The sequence below is a fragment of the Ranitomeya imitator genome, chromosome 4 (genome assembly GCF_032444005.1).
Source record: "Ranitomeya imitator isolate aRanImi1 chromosome 4, aRanImi1.pri, whole genome shotgun sequence".
Lineage (NCBI taxonomy): Eukaryota > Metazoa > Chordata > Amphibia > Anura > Dendrobatidae > Ranitomeya > Ranitomeya imitator.
This window is the reverse complement of record NC_091285.1, coordinates 471,613,691-471,637,251: the sequence shown is the minus strand read 5'-3', so window position 1 is coordinate 471,637,251 and position 23,561 is coordinate 471,613,691. Positions and strand designations below refer to the sequence as shown.

Genomic DNA, 23,561 nt, shown 5'->3' with positions numbered 1-23,561 from the left:
AGATTGTGAGCCCCAACGGGGACAGCGACGATAATGTGTGCAACCTGTAAAGCGCTGCGGAATATGTTAGCGCTATATAAAAATAAAGATTATTATTATCTTGCCTCAGAGAAAATCCCCAAAAGATAGATTAGCCCCCCACAAACAATGACTGAGTGGAGAGGAAAAAGACATACACAGAATGAAACCAGGATGAGCACAGGAGGCCAGTCTAGCTTGATAGATAGGACAGGATGGAATACTGTGCGGTCAGTATAAAACACTACAAAAATCTACGCAGAATTTACTAAAAATCTCCACACCTGACTAAAGGTGTGGAGGGTAAATCTGCTTCCCAGAGCTTCCAGCAAGACAGAATTAATTCATACTGATAACGCTGGATAAACATAGAAAGCACAGAACGGATAAGTCCACAATCTGTGAACAGAAAAGAGCAAGCAAAAAACTTAGCTTTGCTGAACTGGTCAGGATAACAGGGAAATCCAAAAGAGATGTGAATCCAACCAGGAACCATTTAGAAGTGGCACTAGCTGAAGGACAGAGCCAGGCATATATAGCCGAGCAGAAAAGACGATCAGTGAAAGTAGCTACTGACAGCTAACTCCAAGGAGCAGCCATACCGCTTGAAACCACAAGAGGGAGCCCAAGAGCAGAACTCACAAAAGTGCCACTTACAACCACCGGAGGGAGCCCAAGAGCGGAATTCACAACAGTACCCCCCCTTGAGGAGGGGTCACCGAACCCTCACCAAAGCCCCCAGGCCGATCAGGACGAGCTAAGTGAAAAGCACGAACCAAATTGGTGGCATGGACATCGGAGGCAACAACCCAAGAATTATCCTCCTGACCATAACCCTTCCACTTGACAAGATACTGAAGCCTCCGCCTCGAAAAATGAGAATCCAAAATCTTCTCAACCTTATATTCCAACTCTCCCTCAACCAACACCGGGGCAGGAGGGTCAACAGAGGGAACAAAGGGCACCACATATCTCCGCAACAAAGATCTATGGAAAACATTATGAATGGCAAAAGAGGCTGGAAGGGCCAAACGAAAAGACACCGGATTAATAATTTCAGAAATTTTATAAGGACCAATAAACCGAGGCTTAAACTTAGGGGACGAAACCTTCATAGGAACATGACGAGAAGATAACCAAACCAAATCCCCCACACGAAGCCGGGGACCAACACACCGACGGTGGTTAGCAAAACGTTGAGCCCTTTCCTGAGACAACGTCAAATTGTCCACCACATGAGTCCAAATCTGCTGCAGCCTGTCCACCACAGAATCAACACCAGGACAATCAGAAGGCTCAACCTGCCCAGAAGAAAAGCGAGGATGAAAACCAAAATTACAAAAGAAAGGTGAAACCAAAGTAGCCGAACTAGCCCGAATATTAAGGGCAAACTCAGCCAACGGCAAGAAAGACACGCAATCATCCTGATCAGCAGACACAAAGCATCTCAAATAGGTCTCCAAGGTCTGATTAGTTTGCTCAGTTTGGCCATTAGTCTGAGGATGAAACGCCGAAGAAAAAGACAAATCAATGCCCATCCTAGCACAAAAGGCCCGCCAAAATCTAGAGACAAACTGAGAACCTCTGTCAGACACAATATTCTCCGGAATGCCATGCAAACGAACCACATGCTGAAAAAACAATGGAACCAGATCTGAGGAGGAAGGCAACTTCGGCAAAGGTACCAGATGGACCATTTTAGAGAACCGGTCACAAACAATCCAGATAACAGACATCTTCTGGGAAACAGGAAGATCCGAAATAAAATCCATGGAAATATGCGTCCAGGGCCTCTCAGGGACCGGCAAAAGCAACCCACTAGCGGGGGAAAAGCACGGACATCGCGCGACAAGGAAGGCCACCAAAAGGACCTAGCAACCAAATCTCTGGTACCAAAAATCCCAGGATGACCAGCCAACACTGAACAATGAACCTCAGAAATCACCTTACTTGTCCATCCATCAGGAACAAACAGCTTCCCCACAGGACAGCGGTCAGGCCTATGAGCCTGAAATTCCTGAAGCACCCGTCGCAAACCAGGGGAGATGGCAGAATCACCCCTTCCTTAAGAATGCCAACCGGCTCAAGGACTCCAGGAGAATCAGGTGAAAAACTCCTAGAGAGGGCTTCAGCCTTAACATTCTTAGATCCCGGAAGATACGAGACCACAAAATCAAAACGGGAGAAAAACAGAGACCATCGAGCCTGTCTAGGATTCAGCCGCTTGGCCGACTCGAGGTAAACCAGATTCTTATGATCAGTCAAGACCACAACGCGGTGCTTAGCTCCCTCAAGCCAATGTCGCCACTCCTCAAACGCCCACTTCATAGCCAACAACTCACGATTGCCGACATCATAATTGCGTTCCGCAGGCGAAAATTTTCTGGAAAAAAAGGCACACGGTTTCATCAAAGAACCATCATACTCCCTCTGAGACAAAACGGCCCCTGCCCCAATCTCAGAAGCGTCGACCTCAACCTGAAAAGGAAGAGAAACATCCGGCTGACGCAACACAGGGGCAGAAGTAAATCGGCGTTTAAGCTCCCGAAAGGCCTCAACAGCCGCAGAGGACCAATTCGTCACATCAGCGCCTTTCTTCGTCAAATCAGTAAGGGGCTTAACCACACTGGAAAAGTTGGCAATGAAACGGCGATAGAAATTAGCAAAGCCCAAAAATTTTTGAAGGCCCTTCACAGATGTGGGTTGAATCCAGTCATGAATTGCTTGGACCTTAACAGGATCCATTTCTATAGACGAGGAAGAAAAAATAAAACCCCAAAAAGAGACCTTCTGAACTCCGAATAGGCACTTAGACCCCTTCACAAACAAAGCATTATCACAAAGGATCTGGAACACCATCCTAACCTGCTTCACATGAGACTCCCAATCATCAGAAAAAATCAAAATATCATCCAAATATACGACCATGAATTTATCAAGATAATTGCGGAAAATATCATGCATGAAAGACTGGAACACAGATGGAGCATTAGAGAGCCCAAATGGCATCACAAGGTATTCAAAATGGCCTTCGGGCGTATTAAATGCAGTTTTCCTTTCGTCACCCTGTTTAATACGAACAAGATTATATGCCCCTCGGAGGTCAATCTTAGTAAACCAACTAGCCCCCTTAATCTGAGCAAACAAATCAGTAAGCAGGGGCAAGGGGTATTGGAATTTAACCGTGATCTTATTAAGAAGACGATAATCAATACAGGGTCTCAAGGAGCCATCCTTCTTAGTAACAAAAAAGAAATCCGCTCCCAATGGTGACGAAGAGGGCCGAATATGCCCCTTCTCCAAAGACTCCTTAACATAACTCCGCATGGCGGCATGCTTTGGCACAGACAGATTGAAAAGTCGGCCCTTAGGGAACTTGCAACCAGGAATCAATTTAATAGCACAATCACAGTCCCTGTGCGGTGGAAGGGAACTGGACTTGGGCTCATCAAATACATCCTGGAAATCCGACAAAAACTCAGGAACCTCAGAAGAGGGGGAAGAGGAAATTGACATCAAAGGAACATCACTATGTACCCCTTGACAACCCCAACTAGTCAACGACATAGTTTTCCAATCCAGCACCGGATTATGTTCCTGTAACCATGGAAAACCCAGTACAACAACATCATGCAGGTTATGCAACACCAGAAAACGGCAATCTTCCTGATGTGCTGGGGCCATGTACATAGTCATCAGCGTCCTGTACTGAGGTTTATCCTTGGCCAAGGGTGTAGAATCAATACCCCTCAAAGGAATAGGACTCTGCAAAGGCTGCAAGGAAAAACCACAGCGCCTGGCGAATTCTAAGTCCATTAAGTTTAGGGCAGCGCCTGAATCCACAAATGCCATGACAGAAAAGGACGACAATGAGCAAATCAGGGTCACAGATAAGAGAAATTTAGGCTGTATAGTACTAATGGTAACAGACCTAGCGACTCTCTTAGTACGCTTAGGGCAATAAGAGATAACATGAGTAGAATTACCACAGTAAAAACACAGCCTATTCTGACGTCTGAATTCCTGCCGTTCTGTTCTAGTCAAAATCCTATCACATTGCATAGGTTCAGGACTCTGCTCCGAGGACACTGCCATATGGTGCACAGCTTTGCGCTCGCGCAGACGCCGATCAATCTGAATGGCTAGAGACATAGATTCGCTCAAACCGGCAGGCGTAGGAAAGCCCACCATAACATCTTTAAGGGCTTCAGAAAGTCCTTTTCTGAAAATAGCAGCCAGAGCCTCCTCATTCCATTTAGTGAGCACAGACCATTTTCTAAATTTCTGGCAGTATAATTCTGCCGCTTCCTAACCTTGACACAAATACAACAGGGTTTTTTCTGCATGATCCACAGAATTTGGTTCATCATACGATAATCCGAGCGCTTGAAAAAATGCGTCTACATTTAATAATGCCGGATCCCCTGTTTCAAGAGAAAAGGCCCAGTCTTGAGGGTCACCACGCAGCAAGGATATGATGATTTTTACTTGCTGAATGGGATCACCTGAAGAACGGGGTTTCAAAGCAAAAAACAATTTGCAGTTATTTTTAAAGTTCAAAAACTTGGATCTGTCCCCAAAAAACAAATCAGGAGTAGGAATTCTAGGCTCTAAAGCTGGAGTCTGGACAACATAGTCCTGGATACTCTGTACTCTTGCAGCAAGTTGATCCACACGAGAAAACAAACCCTGAACATCCATGCCAGAGCATATATCCTGAACCACCCAGATATCAAGAGGAAAAAATAAATAAACCAGAGCACAGAAAAAAACATGGTTCAGAACTTTCTTTTCCTTCTTTTGAGATGCATTTAATTCATTTTTGGCCACTTGTACTGTTATGACACGGTGGTTTAGGAGCAACATGGAACGAGCTCTGAAGGAAGTGGTAACTGTACTGACCGCAGTCCCTAAGCTCAACACAACACTATAAGTAGCCGTGGGATGCTCCTAACTCTCCCTAGGCACCTCGTCACCGCCTAAGAGCTAACTACCCCTAAAGATAGAAGCAGGAAAACTATCTTGATTCAGAGAAAATCCCCAAAGGAAAGATTAGCCCCCACAAATAATGACTGTGAGTGGAGAGGAAAAAGACATACACAGAATGAAACCAGGATGAGCACAGGAGGCCAGTCTAGCTTGATAGAAAGGACAGGATGGAATACTGTGCGGTCAGTATAAAACACTACAAAAATCCACGCAGAGTTTACTAAAAATCTCCACACCTGACTAAAGGTGAGGAGGGTAAATCTGCTTCCCAGAGCTTCCAGCAAGACAGAATTAATTCATACTGATAACGCTGGATAAACAAAGAAAGCACAGAACGGATAAGTCCACAATCTGTGAACAGAAAAGAGCAAGCAAAAAACTTAGCTTTGCTAAACTGGTCAGGATAACAGGGAAATCCAAAAGAGATGTGAATCCAACCAGGAACCATTTACAAGTGGCACTAGCTGAAGGACAGAGCCAGGCATATATAGCCGAGCAGAAAAGACGATCAGTGAAAGCAGCTGCTGACAGCTAACTCCAAGGAGCAGCCATACCACTTGAAACCACAAGAGGGAGCCCAAGAGCAGAACTCACAAAAGTGCCACTTACAACCACCGGAGGGAGCCCAAGAGAGGAATTCACAACAGGCACCACAACAAAAGCTTTTGAAAAGTCCACATACACTACGTCCACTGGGTTCCCTTGGTCCAGTCCGGAACTAACCTCTTCATAGAAATTGATCAGATTTGTCTGACAGGAATGGTCCCGAGTAAACCCATGTTGATATTGGGTCATGAGGTTATTCCTCTTCAGATACTCCAGCATAGTATCCCTTAGAATGCCCTCCAGGATTTTACCCACAGTAGAGGTTAAGCTTACTGGCCTATAATTTCCGAGTTCAGCTTTTGTCCTCTTTTTGAATACTGGCACCACATTTGCTATGCGCCAGTCCTGTGGTACAGACCCTGTTATTATGGAGTCTTTAAAGATTAAAAATAATGGTCTATCAATGACTGTACTTAATTCCTGCAGTACTTAGTGGTGTATCCCATCCGGGCCCGGAGATTTGTCAATTTTAGTGATTTTTAGACACGACGTACTTCCAGCTGGGTTAAACAGGTGATAATGGGGAATTTTTGTTATCACTGATCATATTGTCTGCCATGGGATTTTTTTGTGTAAATACTGCTGAAAAAAGTCATTTAGCATATTGGTATTTTCCTCATCCTCATCCACCATTTCAGCCAGACTATTTTTAAGGGGGCCAACACTATCATTCTTTAGTTTCTTGCTATTTACATAGTTGAAGAATATTTTGGGATTATTTTTACTCCCTCTAGCAATGAGTCTCTCTGTCTTAATCTTAGCTGCCTTGATTTGCTTTTTACAGAATTTATTTAATCTTCTGTATTTATTTAATGCCTTATCACTATCTACTTCCTTTAATTCTCTAAATGCTTTCTTTTTGTCACTTATTGCGCCCCTTACAGCTCTATTAAGCCATATTGGTTTCCTCCTATTCCTAGTATTTTTATTCCCATACAGTATATACTTTGCACAGGTCCTATCCAGGATGCTAATAAATGTCTCCCATTTTCTTTGTGTATTTTCATGTCTCAGGATATCGTCCCACTTAATTGCACCAAGATCCTCTCTCATCCATTGGAAATTTGCCCTCCTGAAGTTTAGTGTCCTTGTAACCCCTCTATTACACATCTTTTTAAAGGATACATGAAAACTTATTATTTTGTGATCACTATTCCCCAAGTGACCCCTAACCCTTATATTTGCTATGCGGTCTGGCCTGTTGGTTAATATTAGGTCTAGCAGTGCCCCCCTTCTTGTTGGGACCTGAACCAGTTGTGAAAGGTAATTGTCTCTCATAGTTGTCAAAAACCGATTACCTTTGCTGGAACTGCAGGTTTCTGTTCCCCAATCTATTTCAGGGTAGTTGAAGTCGCCCATAATAATGACTTCTCCTTGAGTCGCAGCTTCATCTATTTGCTTTATGGGGATATTCTCCGTTGCTTCCATTATATTTGGAGACTTATAACAAACCCCTATCAGTAATTTATTTTTTCCCCCTCCCCTTATCTCCACCCACAGGAACTCTACATTTTCATTAGATTCACCTATATTGTCATGCAGGATGGGTTTTAAGGATGATTTTACATATAGTCACACACCTCCCCCTCGCCTATTCATTCGGTCATTTCTGAACAGACTATAGCCCTGTAAGTTAACAGCCCAGTCATGGCTCTCATCCAGCCACGTTTCAGATATCCCCACCATGTCATAATTATGCTCCAACACCATTTATTCTAATTTGTCCATTTTGTTGGCAAGGCTTCTGGCATTAGTATACATACATTTTATGTATTGCTCTGCACCTCTATTCTTTCTTAAATTATTAATTATGAATTGATTTAACCCCACCACCCCCATGCCACTGCCACCCCCAACTTCCTTATTTGTGCCCAGGTCTCTATCTGCACTATCTTCCCCTCCTATAAAATGAATACCCCCCCCCCCCCAATCCCTAGTTGAAACACTCCTCAAACCTTCTAGCCATTAAAATAGTATACACTGTACAGGTTGTAGGTAATTTCTTATGTACGATAACATTTATTTCCTTCACAGCTGACGTATTCTATAGTTAACCATAATATATTAGCTATGTGACGATAATAATGGCAAGCTCAACTATTTACATCAGTCTTGTCACAAGACACATTAACTGGAATTTGATCCCTGAGAGAAAAATATTTAGAATATGGATTATGCTGAGTTACAATGTAAGACTGTACAAATATAACAAAGTAGCCCACCCGGAGGAAAATATTTGAACCACACAATAACATGTTAATGCAGATGTTTGCAGTAAGACAAAGTGGTTGATATTTTATGGTATAGGAAAAAAAGCTATTTTACCTAAAATCTGTTTAAGGTATTGACTTCTATAAAAAAAAATGTCGATTAAGAAGCATTTTTTTTAATTATTACATGACCAGAAATTAAGTAATCATGGCAAAAGTATTCATTTTCTGCAGTATCACACAAAGCTGTGCCTTTGTCATCTGTTCTTTCAAATACAAAGTCCCAGGGATTTTATCACCATAGTATCTTGTAGCCAACATTTCCTGCAAAGGTTCTAGGTCAAATCTAAAAATCAAAATATTGTTCATAAACCATAATATATCACAAAGTTAATGCAGGATATCTATTGGGTGAATTCTCATGCTTTCACACTGCGTTTTTTGCCATGTTCGTTGGTCCCGTCATGCTTATGTTTGAACCCGCCCACAAGACAGGTTTCTGACATATGTGCCAATGGGGCCATGGACTATAATGCTGCAGATGAAGTAACCGTGTGCTCTCTCATGCATCACTTTTGGACATATATGCCTACTAGAGGTGGACACCTGGCCCTGTCGGCACATACCCCCGAAATCCGTTTTGCTGGGAATTCAAACTTAAGCCCCAACGGGGCTACTCATAATGGCGAAGAACGCACTGTGAAAGCACGCTTTGAGTCAATGTATCGCTATTCGAGACAAGATGCACTTTTGATCAAATATGGACAGCAGCTGGAAAGTTTGATCGGACCAATGGAGGTACAAAACGATTGTTAAATACTGTAGAAAGGTGGATTACTCCTCATATAGATAACCATAATAAAACATATTTGTATAAACATCATATAGGCAGAGGAGTCCCATATAATTCTAATATGTAACTGTAGATCCCTGAAACAAGTGATACAATTTTAACATCCTTCCTACCAACGTTTGAGAACATCATATCCCCAAAATGCCCTGCTTGCATATTTTTCATTTATTGTTAATGAACACTCCACTACTAAGCGGCATTTCTGAGCCCCGTTCTTGGGATCAGTGAGGATCTCCATGTTTGGACCAATAGAGACCAACAAGTTATAACTTCTATGAAGTACGCATAGAAGATAACCTGCCAAATTAGGAAAACGCTTTTTTAATATAATAGAAGCTACTTGACGTCAATAATACATATTTATTCCAAGGTAAACTCTTAGGCATATCAGATTTCTTACCTCATGCTCCTTATTATTTGTCTAAATAATCTCCTATTTAGTATGTTTTCAGAATAATTCTCCTTGAAATCATGGTTAAATATGATATGGAGATCTACCAGCACTGTCAGCCATACTATGTGCCAGTATATAAAATCCACATTTATAAACTATTTTAGAAAGTCAACAGGAGATTGCTTGGTTTCTGATAGAAGTATTCCAGATGTTTTTGTTTTTTGTTAGGTTCTTCAGGGGTATAAAATATGTCTTTCATTTCCTCTGTCTAAAAGTCTAGGTTTTGATGTTTCTGGATATATTGTATAGTTTTACTGGTTCCAAGAGAAATTTACTTTGCAGCATTACAATACATTTTAATAAGGCCAGCCGTTTATCATACTTTAAAAAAATATTACAGACTTATTTCTAAGATCTGAAGTAACCCAAGATTTCGAAACCTAATCGCTTTATTTCAGTTAGTCCTAAGAATCCATATCTTTCTAAGTTTGAGTAACTTGGCCCTGGAAGCTGATATGGATGTGGGGAGATAGTTTCACAGATGTGACATGGTTAACGATCCAAAATAGCCAGCTAGGGTTTTGGTTCAGGGGGGCGAAGCTTCTGAGTGGGCCCCTAACCAGGTAACCTTGATTACAATTCGGTGACGCGCCCTAATAGTGGAGGAGAACCTCAGCAGATGATCGCGCTGTTACAGAAGATAATCTCTATATAACGACCAACATGGATATTACCGCCATATGGTCAGTGGTAGATACCAGTCCTACAGAACATATAAGAGATAACAGCACACTTACAGATAATGACTTACCACTGATGTTCTCTGATGGAATCGTTCACTTTTCCCATCTTTTCCATCTGGCCCAGACTGACATGACAACTTCTTCCAGCCAGGACTCGTCTGCAGAGAATACAACAAAGACACATTTCACTTCTCATATTCCAGCCCCATCACCATCTAGTCCCAACCTGCACAAACTCCTCATCCTGGTGATACCCCAATACTGAGCCGCTGCTGCCGTATGTGTCCCTATTACTGCACCTGATACCCCAATACTGAGCCGCTGCTGCCGTATGTGTCCCTATTACTGCACCTGATACCCCAATACTGAGCCGCTGCTGCTATATGTGACCCTATTAGTGCACCTGCTGTGTGGTTCTCTGTAGCTTCTAAATTCTAAAGCAACCCTCTAAAATAAAGTAATGCTGGGTGCAAGTGCCCTAGAAAACAGCGCCCACATTTTGCCCCATAGAAAGTAATATTGCCATGTGTGCCCCTTTGATAGTCACAGTAACCTGAGATCCCCTATAACAAGAAGTGCCCACTTTACATTTAATAATGTCCTGAGTCTGCCCTCCTGTACAGTTCCCCTATACAGTATAATGCCCCCTCACTGTATATTACCATCCACACAGTACACTGACCTCTTAGTAGCCCCCAAACTGTTTGATGGCTCCAACACTGTATGATGGCCCCTTCACTGTAATCTCCACACTGTATGATGGCCCACTAGATGGCCTCCATATAGTATAATGCACCAGATCATCCTAAATATGGTATAATGCACTCCCCATAGGACTCCATATAGTATAATGCACTCCCCATAGGACTCCATATAGTATAATGCACTCCCCATAGGCCTACTCTGTAGCACAAGGCAATACCCATAGGCAGACTATAGGACAAGACAGCACCACCATAGGCAGACCCTGTAGTACAAGACAGCACCCCACAGGTAGACCCTGTAGTATAAGACAGCACCACATAGGCAGACCCTGTAGTATAAGGCAGCACCTCATAAGCAGATTCGCAGCACCCATATAGGCAGACCTTGTAGTATAAGGCAGCCCCCCATAGGCAGACTCTAGTGAAATGCAGCACCCCATAGGCAGACTCTAGTAAAAGGCAGCACCCCATAGGCAGACCCTGTAGTAAAAGGCAGTACTCCTATAGGCAGATCCTGAAGTACAAGGCAGGCTCCCTATAGGCAGATCCTGAAGTATAAGGCAGCCCCCCTATAGGCAAATCCTGAAGTATAAAGCAGCCCCCCTATAGGCAGATCCTGAAGTATAAGGCAGCATCCCTATAGGCAGATCCTGAAGTATAAGGAAACCCCCCTATAGGCAGATCCTGAAGTATTATGCAGCCCTCTATAGGCAGATCCTGAAGTATAAAGCAGCCCCCCTATAGGCAGATCCTTAAGTATAAGGCAGCCCCCATAAAAAACAATAAATAAATACTCACCTCTCTTCCTCCTTGCTCCAGCGGTGCTTCGACCTCCCGCTCATCTTCTGACAGCGGGTGCTGGGTGGTGATGTCATCGCGCCCACTGTCCGCGTTGGCGATGCCAGACGCTGACAGGGGGATGATGGGTGAAGAAGCGCAGCACTCCTTCCCTCATCAATGCAGTGACGGGCGGGGGGCCCACTACTGGCACCGAGCCCCTCGGCATGCTCAGGGGCCCCATAGCGGGAGGCAGAGCAGGGAGATCGATTCTCCCTGCCCTGCCGCAGATGGTAACTGTATCGGCATGCTGAGCGCTGATACAGTTGCAGTAGAGTAGCTCCGGGTGCGCCCCCTCTGAGCTCCAGGCCCGGAGCGATGGCACCCTCTGCCCCCCCGGTAGTACTGAAAATAGCCCTCTTTGATCGAAAGTGCCCTATTTTGCTGTTAAAGGAAATAAAATCTGAGATCACCGCAGGAACGGTGACACTAGTCAGACTTAACATATCAAGGGTTAGATAATCTTGGTCTACAGAAATACTTGAGTTTAGAATGTAAATCCGTACATCGAACTGTTAGCTAGCAAGATGACTCTGGTATACTGCACTTTGCATCACCATAACCATGCAAATGGGTTGATTTTTCTCAGCCAATTTGCATTTTTAAATTGCATCATCTAGACCAGTGTTTCCCAAACTCCAGTCCTCACGGACCCCATAGGTCATGTTTTCAGGATTTCCTTAGTATTGCTTAAGTAGTGGAAGTATCATCAAGGCATCAGGAATTGTCTCACCTGTGCAACGCTATGGAAATCCTGAAAACATGACCAGTGGGGTCCGTGAGGACTGGAGTTTGGGAAACACTGATCTAGGGCTACATATTATTTATTGCATAATTTTATGGCTTTTTTAATCTATTTTCTGTTGGAGCAGTGGTCCTTTCTGACAATTGGGGTTTTGCTTCAGCTTCATTCATTGCAGGTGTAAATGGCTTATTCATTTTAATCTGCAGATCAGTTTGATTATGGTTGTACCATATTAATATAGTTTATTTAATGTTTTACTATTTCTGCACACAAAATCGTTTTCTAAGCCCCGAAACATTTTTTGATCTTTTTTTTTTTTTAACATAATACATTTTAAAGGGAATCTGTCAGTAGATTTTTTCTATTTATTCTGAGAACAGCATAGAGTAGAGGCAGAGACAATGATTCCAGCGGTGTCACTTACTAGGATGCTTGTTATTGTTTCAATGTAATCAGTGTTTTAATCGCAGGAGATTATCATTAAAAGACTAGGTATCTCATAGCATGTAGTCCTCCTGATCTGTGTAAACCCACCCTACCGATTGACAGCACACTCTACACAGAAAGCTGCCAATAAGTGGTGTGGGCAGGGATATACAGAGCTCAGCATTCAGAGAAATGCTATAACAGCTGCAGAAAAAACTGTGCTTGTATCAAAACTTCACTATGTAGCCCACTAATGAACACTACAATTAGGGTTTCTATACATATATCATGCTGCTCTCAGAAACAAGAAAATACCTGGCAACAGATTGTCTTCAAAGTGTTATTCGCACCTTTGAAACTTTACCTTTTTACTGATGGGGTCAATCAGGTGGGATTCCCACCAGTCCCAAGAATGGGGCTTTGAAATGCATGCACACCACAACTCCATTCATGCTCTATGGGACTTCCCGGAGAGTACAGTAACAGTATAGTACTAGGTATAGTACTAGGCTCCATACCAATAGGCCAGTTTAGAGTCCTGTTCCCAGAATCGATGGGGGTCCCAGAGGTAAGACCCCAACTGATCAGAAAGGTATACTCCAACCTGTGGATAGGTTATAACTAGAGATGAGCGGATGTTTAGATATGTAGGGTTCGACCGAACTTTTAGTTCAAAGTTCGGTTACTAGAACGCTATCCAAACTTGAACCAGACCCCAAACCCCATATAAGTCAATGGGGCCCAAACTTTGGTGCTGTAGTTCGTTTTAGTGTTCAGAGTTCAGCACTGTTTCTGGTACGAACCCTGAAATTTTCAGTTCGGCTTCGCTCATCTCTAGTTATAACATTCAATGCTAGTACATTCATGGAGGATGTATTTTATTGTTCCAATTTTTTAACCACTAGGTTTTGAGGCACTGATAATAGTGAGCATCCTCTTTGTTTGTGTACTGCTTATTTGGTGCATCATCTGAGGGTTAACTTTTCCCCTTTATTACGTGCACTACCTATCTAGAGCATGTTATCACAATGAAATAAAACACAACAAATATGTTTCTAATGCTGAGCTTTTCAGACAGACAAAAATCAAATGTCTTCTCTGCAACTTTGTAGCCTGACAAGAAAATATGTATAAAAAAAAAAAGCACCCGAGTTATATTTTGGCTGTTCTATCTGGTTTGAAGCTTTGTTCCTTCGGAGAGGGGCAGCAAATCATTTCTTGGTCAAGAAAACCTGCACGTATGATGTAGTAGATCTCAAATATTTTGAAAGGAACATTAAAGTGAGAATGAAATATGCACTATATCAGCAGCATATGAAAGTAGTTACAGTAGATCCTGGATCATGGTGTACAATAATTCTATGGCAGTCGGATACCCCAGACATACAATATGAAGAATAAATCTAATGCATGTCTTAAATAGCCTACTTCAAGAATGGAATGTGTTTAATGGCCTTTAAAATGTTGAAGAATTTCTTTTGCATCTGAGGAGGAAGGGAGGCTGCTTGGTTACTCCAACACAGAAATAAGAATGGGACTACATGCAGGTGGCAGAGTTCAACACCAAGAATGTATAAACACAGCTGGGACGTTTAACGTCTAACTCAGAGTAGCAGTAAAGTGCCAGACAATCTCAATGTGTTCTCGGTCAAGGCACCCGAGAAACTAGTCAACCAGAGGATGTTGTATTTACTTTAAGCAGGTGTATATGACAGTGGGAACCACTGGCTTCATGTCAGCCGCACTTAATTGTAACATTAAGCAATGACAGAGATCCGCTAGTCTTCAACTGACGCTGTCCTATCATGTCATGTGGATTATCTCAGGAATAATCATGTTATCCCACCTTTGCACTTGTAGGAGCAGAGGACTTTATCTTACCAAACATGACATTGACCTAAAATCCTTCGTAATGATAAACATTCCGTTATCTATCTTGTTCAATTTACTGTAAAAGGTTATATGGGCATGAGAAAATAATATTTACCTGTACTATTGTATACTGAGGGGTACACTATGATGACATGAACAACGTGGTGGACATTTATATAGTTACAGTATTTCATGTCTCCAGGTGGAATGCAGTTAGTTCAACAACTCCGATGGCCTACATACTGTATGTCCAAATGTCACATTGAGGACAAGTACTGTACATGTGGAATAATTTTACCTGCATTGCTAAAATTCAAATTTATTGACAACTTAAAGCACCACTCCAGCATTTTTTTTATTTTACAGCAGGAGTGGAGCTTTGAATCAAAGTCCCCTGCACCTAGTCGGATCGTCACCTGCTGCCATCTTAACCTTCTATTGCCGCCTCTTCCTTTGGTTTCCTGCAGTTTGTGACCTGCCAAATCACTCCAGTGTTTGCTGGAGCGAACCGGAGGTCACTTTTCAATGCAAGTTTATGAGATCCTCGTTTTGGCTTTCATAGACTTGCATTGAGAGCTTGTGACGTAACTTCTGACTTCCAGCAAGTCAGAAGAGGTGGTCACAAGATGGTGCCGAGGGACCAGAGCGGTGCTGAAAAAGGTGAATATGATGACGGGTAAGTATGAGAGTAGGGGCAAGGACCTTAGTTTAGTAGCACCACTCCAGTACTACAAAAAAAAACCTGGAATGGTTCTACAACCTGCAAATGAATCACCAACACAATAAACCACCTATTTGTATACAAAGGCTTTACACATAAAACTGCTCAAATGCTGGTTACCAATGTCAATGAAAGTGAATGGGTTTAACAAGTTGAATTCTAGCTTCCTGTTTATATTTGTTACTTTGGAATTACTCCTTATAAGCCTGATAATCTCATTTGATCCCCACAATTAAAAGAATACAGCTCATAATGCATGTTCAGCATTAAGCAATTGCCTACATAGATCAGGATTTTAGCAATGCAGACATAAACATGGTCCATTAAAATTATTAGATGTTGACACATTCCTTGCACTTATCTAAATATTATCTATAAATCAGAATACATATTACTCTATACAGGCTTTCTGCACACTATACTTTAAGTGACATGACTGCTTCTGCTTTGTATTTGCTTGGATGAACAAAGTTAAACAAAATTTGACAATTTCTCAAGTTGTTCCATATAGGGTACATTTTACTTTTGTAACCACATGTTTTAATTAATAGCACATATATACGAAAAGCGGCTTAAAAAGCCTAAGCCAGCTCACCAACCAGACCAGCAGTAATGGAGCACGAGAGTCCATCTTGATCCAAACGTCCAGCAACAGCAAATCCAACAGAAAATAGATACTCCAGCTCCGATAAAAACTTGAAATCTTTAATAATCCAAATGGTTAAAATAGACAATCCTTACATGTGGTGGACCAGACAGGTGTTTGTAATAGATAAGGCTACGCGTTTTGACCTGAATCGGTCTTACTCATGCCTGTTTTACATTGCAAGTGAAAGCTACACATATAGTGTTCCTAGACAGAAGGTTCCGCCCTCTCCACATCACATGATCTCTAGTGAAAGGTCCTACAAGGTCCTACAAACACATATGTGAGTATAATATACAATTTAAAACAATAACACTAAACAATTAGCAATAGTAGTATAATAATTTGTTTCTTTTGTTTAACCCTGATGGAAATCGAGTGTTGAGATTAAAAATCCAGAAAGCCTCTCTTGTGAGTAGACGTCTTTTTATGTCTCCTCCTCGATTAGGCGGATAGATTTTTTCTATGCCATGCACCTTAAAGGATGAAGTATCACCATTATGCATCGTACGAAAATGTTTTGCAGCCATTGATATATTTCTATTAGTCATATTACATATATTGACATCTTTCAGGTGCTCTGTAATGCGAGTTTTTAATATGCGCGATGTGCAGCCCACATAGGATTTCTGACATGTAGTGCACTCTATTTCATAGACTACATTTTTTGTGTGGCAATTTATAAAGCTATTTATATTATAGCTTTTAGATTTATCAGAGTTCCAGAATTTATTTCCCAGCTGCGCATGAATACAAGTGCTGCACGCTGCGGTACCGCATTTAAAGAAACCCTTGCAGTCTAACCAAGTAGTGGACTTAGATTTAGTTTTAGATTGAAGTGAATTAGGGGCAATTATATCACCAATGGTTTGTGCCCTTCTAGCAACTATATTTACACCATCCTTTAATAAATGTGATAGCCCTTCATCTTCATATAGAATAGGTAATCTGTTATTAATATTATTTCTGATTAAATTAAACTGTGGGGAAAATTGTAAACATAAATGTAAATTATTTGCATATTTTCTGTTTTTATTTTTATTGTCATTAGCACCTTTTTTAATTTTAGAAGGGACTAGAAGGTCCTCCCTTTGTTTTTTCTCCACTATATTAATGGCCCTATTCAGTGTCCAATTTGGATAATTTCTAGCTTTTAGCTTGGTTTTTAGTTCCTGGAACTCTTTTGATTGATCCTCTTTTTTGCTGCAATTTCGTTTCAGCCTGGTGAACTCCCCCACTGGTATGGATTTTATAGTGTGAGATGGGTGACTGCTATTAGCATGTAGAATTGTATTGCCGCTAATTGGTTTTATATGAGTTCGACTAGTGATTTCTTCGCCAACAGTACCACTCAGCTCCAGATCTAAAAAAGAAATGGATTTGTTGTCCTGAACATAAGTAAAAATCTAAAAGCTATAATATAAATAGCTTTATAAATTGCCACACAAAAAATGTAGTCTATGAAATAGAGTGCACTACATGTCAGAAATCCTATGTGGGCTGCACATCGCGCAAATTAAAAACTCGCATTACAGAGCACCTGAAAGATGTCAATATATGTAATATGACTAATAGAAATATATCAATGGCTGCAAAACATTTTCGTACGATGCATAATGGTGATACTTCATCCTTTAAGGTGCATGGCATAGAAAAAATCTATCCGCCTAATCGAGGAGGAGACATAAAAAGACGTCTACTCACAAGAGAGGCTTTCTGGATTTTCAATCTCAACACTCGATTTCCATCAGGGTTAAACAAAAGAAACGAATTATTATACTACTATTGCTAATTGTTTAGTGTTATTGTTTTAAATTGTATATTATACTCACATATGTGTTTGTAGGACCTTGTAGGACCTTTCACTAGAGATTATGTGATGTGGAGAGGGCGGAACCTTCTGTCTAGGAACACTATATGTGTAGCTTTCACTTGCAATGTAACACAGGCATGAGTAAGACCGATTCAGGTCGAAACGCGAAGCCTTATCTATTACAAACACCTGTCTGGTCCACCACATGTGAGGATTGTCTATTTTAACCATTTGGATTATTAAAGATTTCAAGTTTTTATCGGAGCTGGAGTATCTATTTTCTGTTGGATTTGCTGTTTTAATTAATGTCTAACTCAACATGCTAAACAAAAATTTTGACAAGGGTTGAATAAAACTTAATCAAGGTAGCAAACTTTATCATCATGTATACAGTACATAAGGAAACATACAGCCACTAATCACTGGAACTGGAAGGAGCTTTTAAGTAAATGGCACAATATGTTTTTGCAGTTTGGGTTAGGCCGCCGTCACACATGCGAGTTTTACGTGCGTAAGAGCGCATAATCTACGTACGTAAAACTCGCTAAACATACGGCACCATGATTCTCAATGGGTCTAGTCCTTTTAGGCGTATATTACGGATCCGTATTATACGTTCCTCTACAGCCGTACAAAATCGCAGCATGCAGCGTTTGTCAGCGTATTGCGCAAAAAAAACGCCAATGCAAGTCTATGGGAGAGCGTATAATACGGAATGCATACGGACCATGCGTGTGCATTGCGAGAAATACGCACCTCACTGGCAGATGTCCTGAACTTTCGAAAGCCATCAATCAGGCAGGTGAGACATGCTAATTAGCTGAAAAAGCCAGACAGTGAACCCGGAAGTCTGCTGCACGCCTCCACGGAGTGAGAGATTCAGCATGGCCCGCATAATTAATGTTGACATGCTGATCATTTTGATCCAGGAGAGGCCAGATATCTGGGACCAAAGAGACCCCAACTATGCCAACAGGGCAGTAAAACAAGCTGCATGGAGGAGCGTGTGTGGGTCCCTCTTTCCCCAGTATGACCAGCAGCCACGTGCGGCCCAGCGACAAATAAGTAAGTACACCCATGTTTGCAATGTAATGTTCTTGCTAAACAGCAGGCCCTTACTACTTTGAATTGCTAAACCTTAATTTATTAATTCATCCTTAAAGTTATATATATCCAAGCAGTATATACATGGTGCTGGATATGATAAATGGATTTGATTAAGGTTTAGAACAGGTGTTCCCTTAATAACATGGTTTTCCAGTAATTTGTTTTTCTGTGATAGAGGTTAGCTGACTCTGTCCTTGTGGCCTTTCTTCCTAATTTGTATTTTTTTGAGGAAATTCTGGCTTAATGTGAGCCACAAAAGCCTCTTTCTATGCTACATTGCAATCTGTGTACTCCATTACACCTTGTGTGAGCACTCTGCATAATGGTCTAAGCAATGTGTGTATTTTTTGTTGTTTCAGTGGATGATGTTACAACAAGGTGGCGGAGTATCCGGGACCAGTATAGGAGGGAGAGGCAGCAGCGGGAGAGAAGTGGAGCCGGGGCCCCTCCTAAAAAAAAAAAATACATCTACTTTGACCGCCTAACCTTCCTTAACCCCAGCATGGACCTCAGGCCGTAAGTAAAAACATCTCAAAATGGGTTAATTTTTGAATGTTGAGAGATGATTCCAAAAAACATAGTAACTGGTCAAATTTATCTTTGCAGAACTCAGTCTAACCTCACTGACAGGGAGACAGGGTCGGACTCAGAACTGGTCATTGACCCAGTTGGAGAAGGTGAAGAGGTGGCTGGTCCATCTGCTGCTCCCTCCTGCGCAAGACCTACAGCATATTCATCATCTGCCCACCCAGCTCCAGCTGATTCTGAAGAAAACCCAGAGGGCCCACAGTTCTCTTCTGCAGCAGCAGCACCTAGCCAGGATGACCCTGGTAATAGCAGCAGCCCAACTGTTGCCCTGGACCGATCCCCACAGGCTGCAGTCAGACCCCAGCGTGCACGACGCAGGAGAGAGCTTCGCCAAAGCAGGCAAAACGTGGATGCTGGGGTCATGAACTATTTGGCCCGGGTTCGAGAGGATGATGGGGAGGAGGGATTCACACGGAGCCTTGCCCAGTATTTATGCTCCATAGAGCGGGAGTTGAGGCTGCGTTTGAGAGGGTGTTTTCAGATCCTTATTGACGCATGCACCCCCCCAAATAACCCATACAATCTGATGCAGATGATTGAACAGTGGCAGATGTCACCTGAAAATATTCTGCGGCCTCCGAGACTACAAGGCCAGCATGCGCACCAAGGATCTGAAGCACCCCCTCCACGTCAGCCAACACCTCCACCCCAACCACCAACTAACCAACAATGGCAACATCAGCACCATATTGCAGGATATCATCAACCATCCCAATATGGCCACTTGTCCGCACCCAGTGCTGGAGGCTGGTCCCAACCTGGGTTTGGACAATATGGTCATTTTGGGTTGGGGTATGATTCCCGCACATATGGGCTGCAACATCAGGGTTATCTCCCAAATCCAGGCCCCACTCATCAAAGTGGCCAGCATCAGAGCAGGCAGAATTTCCCGCAAGCCACTATAACAGCCGCACAGGCTGCTGGACAATTGGGCCTGCAAAGGCCATCTGATGGTGACCCAGACCAATCCACTTCTCCCCTTCCTACGTACCAGGACTTGTAATGTTGGGTACAACTTTTTTTTAATTTGTTTAAGACATTTGGTTTGGTTTGTGCTTAAAAAGCAAGCTGTAATGCTTTTATTTTACTTTGTTGTTTTTTTTTTGTTAAAAAAAAGCTGTTCTTTTTTGTGCACAAAGATTGGTTATGCCAAAACAAACAAAAAAACCAAAAACAAGTTTAAGAAGTAAAATTGCCTTTACTTAACAAAAAACTATGTATGCACTCTGTTCATTCTTCTTAACTCACACACACATGATATGATCAGAACCATATGTCAACAAATTAAACACAGCAGACATATTTTCAAACTTGATAATGGCAAAATTTAGGTACATAAATAATTGCACATGCAAAATTGCATAGTCTTGCCAGGGAGTGGCACCCTGAGGACTCAAAAAATAATTGGTGAACACATCCCGAACTTTTAGGCCAGAAAGGGGACGTCGCCGAGGAGGGACATATGGGGGAGGCCTACTATGATTGGTCATGACGTGATTTTGCAAATTAGTAGACAAACAATCATGTATTCTGGTGAAATTATGTAGAATTACACAGGCTTTGATCACTTCATTGATTGAAGCCTCACTCAGCTGAATTGCAGACTGAAGAACACGCCATTTGGCTACAAGAATCCCAAAGGCGCACTCAACCAGTCTCCGTGCCCTGGTAAGTCTCAAATTAAAAACCCTCCGCCGGTGGTCAAGGTTGCGCCTGGGGTAAGGCCTCATGACGTGCCTCGTCAGTTGGAAGGCCTCATCTCCAACCAAAACAAAAGGCACTGCTTCCGCATTGGAGCCTGGGAGTTGTTGTGGTGGTGGGAGGTTCAACTGGTTGTCACGTAGCCGGCGACCCATTATGGACGAATTGAAGACCCTAGAGTCTCCAGTTCGGCCATAGGCCCCAATGTCTACAATTATAAACCTGTAGTTGCTGTCAGCAACTGCTAACATAACTACAGAGAAAAACTGCTTATAATTGTAGAATTGGGAACCAGAGTTCGGCGGCTTACGCACCCTGATATGTTTCCCATCCACAGCTCCAATGCAGTTAGGGAAGTCACAAGTATTTTGGAATCCAGTGGCGATTTTGAGCCAATCATCCATTTTTGGCTCTGGCATCACAACTTCGTTAAGTTTCAGCCATATTTGGGAACAGGTTGTCCTAACAATGACTGAAATGGTAGAACGCCCAATGAGAAACTCCAGGTGTAGACCCGCATAGGACAAGCCTGTGGCCAGGAAGCTGAAAAACAAGGAAAACAAAATAAAGGAACATGAGGAATATGAAAACAGGACGAAACACAAGTGTCTAGTAAATTTTCTCTGTGATTATTGAGTAAGCAAAAAGGGACATTTCACAGTATTACTATAATCAAATATTAAACACATTTTTAGAAATGTGCTTGTGGCCTCATGTCTAAGTTAAGGAACTGAAACATAGTAGGACAAAACACATTGGCCAACACAACAAAATCTAAAAGGTCTAAATACATACCGTAAGGTTAGGAGCAGACGCTCCTCAGCAGAGATGGCTTTTCTCATCCAGGTGTCCTGATAGGTGAGTCCAGGACGTAAGATCTCCAGCAACATGTCAAAAGTCCTGATGGACATGCGAGTATACAGGAAAAATTTGTCTGGATGGGCCCTCAAAGATGAATAGAGTCTCTGGAAATGTCCTTTACTCGGGCGTTGGGTCAATAGAGGATGGACCCACAATCTTTGTCTCCTCCTTCGCGGATCTGCATTGACCGTATATGGCTGGCCAAAGCGACGAGACAACACCCAGTGAAGCAACACCCGCTGAGTTGTGCTTAAATACACATGGTCAGACATGTTTGGGAGCTCCAAGTACCACAGCCAAAATATGCTTGAGAACATATAGGGCATATGGGAGGGGTACACCTGTTGTCGAGGGCTTAAATAGTGTTGTTAATGATGGTTTAAATGATTTGCAGGCCAGAAAACCGTTAAATGTCCATTTTGGAATGGTGCGTGGTAAAAACGCCATACGGATCACATACGGATTACACACGGACCAGTACATGCGCAAAATACGCGACCACACCTAGGCGACGCAAGAACTACGGAGAGAGATTACGGAGACATTTTGGCGTATCACGCGCGTATTACGGACGTAGAAAACGTACCGTAATGTCTTACGCCAAGTGTGACGCCGGCCTTAATAGGGAAGTGTCCCCATAATATAGATCCCATAAAATATGAAGACAGTTGAATTTATTATCGCTTTGCGCAAAATGTATTACTTTGCATATTAAGTATAGAAAAATGTGTTACTAGACAAAATGTTAAAAGAAAACACTATATGAAAGGAGCATTTAAAACTCAATCATAGGGGTTAATGACATTCTCAAAGTTATATACAGTAGTAACAAGAAACAGAATAAAAAGACTAAGCTGTCATAAATGCAAAAATAAATGCAATATTTGAAACAAAGAAAAAATCAGTAAGTGGGCTGAATGTAATGACAAGCTAATTAAAACGATGTGCTTCATGTCAGGGTTCTTTGTGATTTTGTTCTTCTGCATTATGTTGGGGTTCCTTGATGTTCTGGTCTAGAACTATTATGGTATCTGTACATAATTGAGTATCATGGTGCAGTTGTAATGTCCCCTTTGCAGAAAAGCACCCCCAATGTTTGATGTTTCCCCCACCATGCTTAAGGTTGGGAGGTTGTTCTTGGAGTTGTTCTCATCCATCTATTTCATCCAAACAAGGCATGAGGAGTTGATATCAAAGTTATTTTTCATGTCTGACCACATGAGCTTCTCCCATGCTTCCTCTGGATCATCCAGATGGTCATTGGTGAACTTCAAACAGGCTTGGACAAGTGCTGGCATGAGCAAGGGGACCTGCAGGGTTTTAGTCCATGATGATTTAGTGTGGTACTAATGGTGATGTTTGAGACTGTGGTTCCAGTTCTCTTCAGGTCATTGACCAGGTCTTCCCATGTAGTTCTGGGATGATCCCTGACCTTTTTTCAGAATCATCCTTAACCGTAGAGGCAAGATCTTGCATGGAGCCACAGACCAAGGAAGATTGACAGTCATCTTGTGTTTCTTCCATTTTCTACAGGAAAGATATATGTCTTGGTACCATGTTAGCCAGTGAATAGAAATATATTTAGAATTGAGAGTCCTCAGTGGTTAATACCTTTTAATGGCTAACTGAAAAGATGGTAACAAATTGCAAGCTTTCAAGACTACTCAGGTCTCTTCACCAGACATAGACTAATACAAATTCTGAAGAATCACATATGTATGCACAAC

General features: G+C 42.1%; 2 protein-coding genes across 3 annotated transcripts in view; both read right to left on the bottom strand.

Annotated features, from left to right (window-relative positions):
• The window catches only part of THSD4 (thrombospondin type 1 domain containing 4), a 1,349,728-nt gene that overhangs the window by 916,361 nt on the left and 409,806 nt on the right, over positions 1-23,561 (bottom strand). The window lies entirely within an intron of this gene.
• Positions 20,517-22,437, bottom strand: LOC138673806 (uncharacterized). Its single transcript, XM_069761849.1, has 2 exons — positions 21,769-22,437; positions 20,517-21,516 (listed from the first exon to the last, which is right to left on the bottom strand). The coding sequence occupies exons 1-2, from the start codon at positions 22,158-22,160 to the stop codon at positions 20,517-20,519; spliced, it is 1,392 nt and encodes a 463-aa protein (XP_069617950.1). The 5' UTR covers positions 22,161-22,437.

Bases quoted from the DNA above. Each gene is read 5' to 3' on its own strand.
- LOC138673806 (XM_069761849.1), bottom strand. From the start codon at position 22,160: ATGCCCTATATGTTCTCAAGCATATTTTGGCTGTGGTACTTGGAGCTC. The intron at 21,517-21,768 runs GTATGTATTTAG...CTTGTTTTTCAG, and splicing joins CGTCTGCTCCTAACCTTACG to CTTCCTGGCCACAGGCTTGT.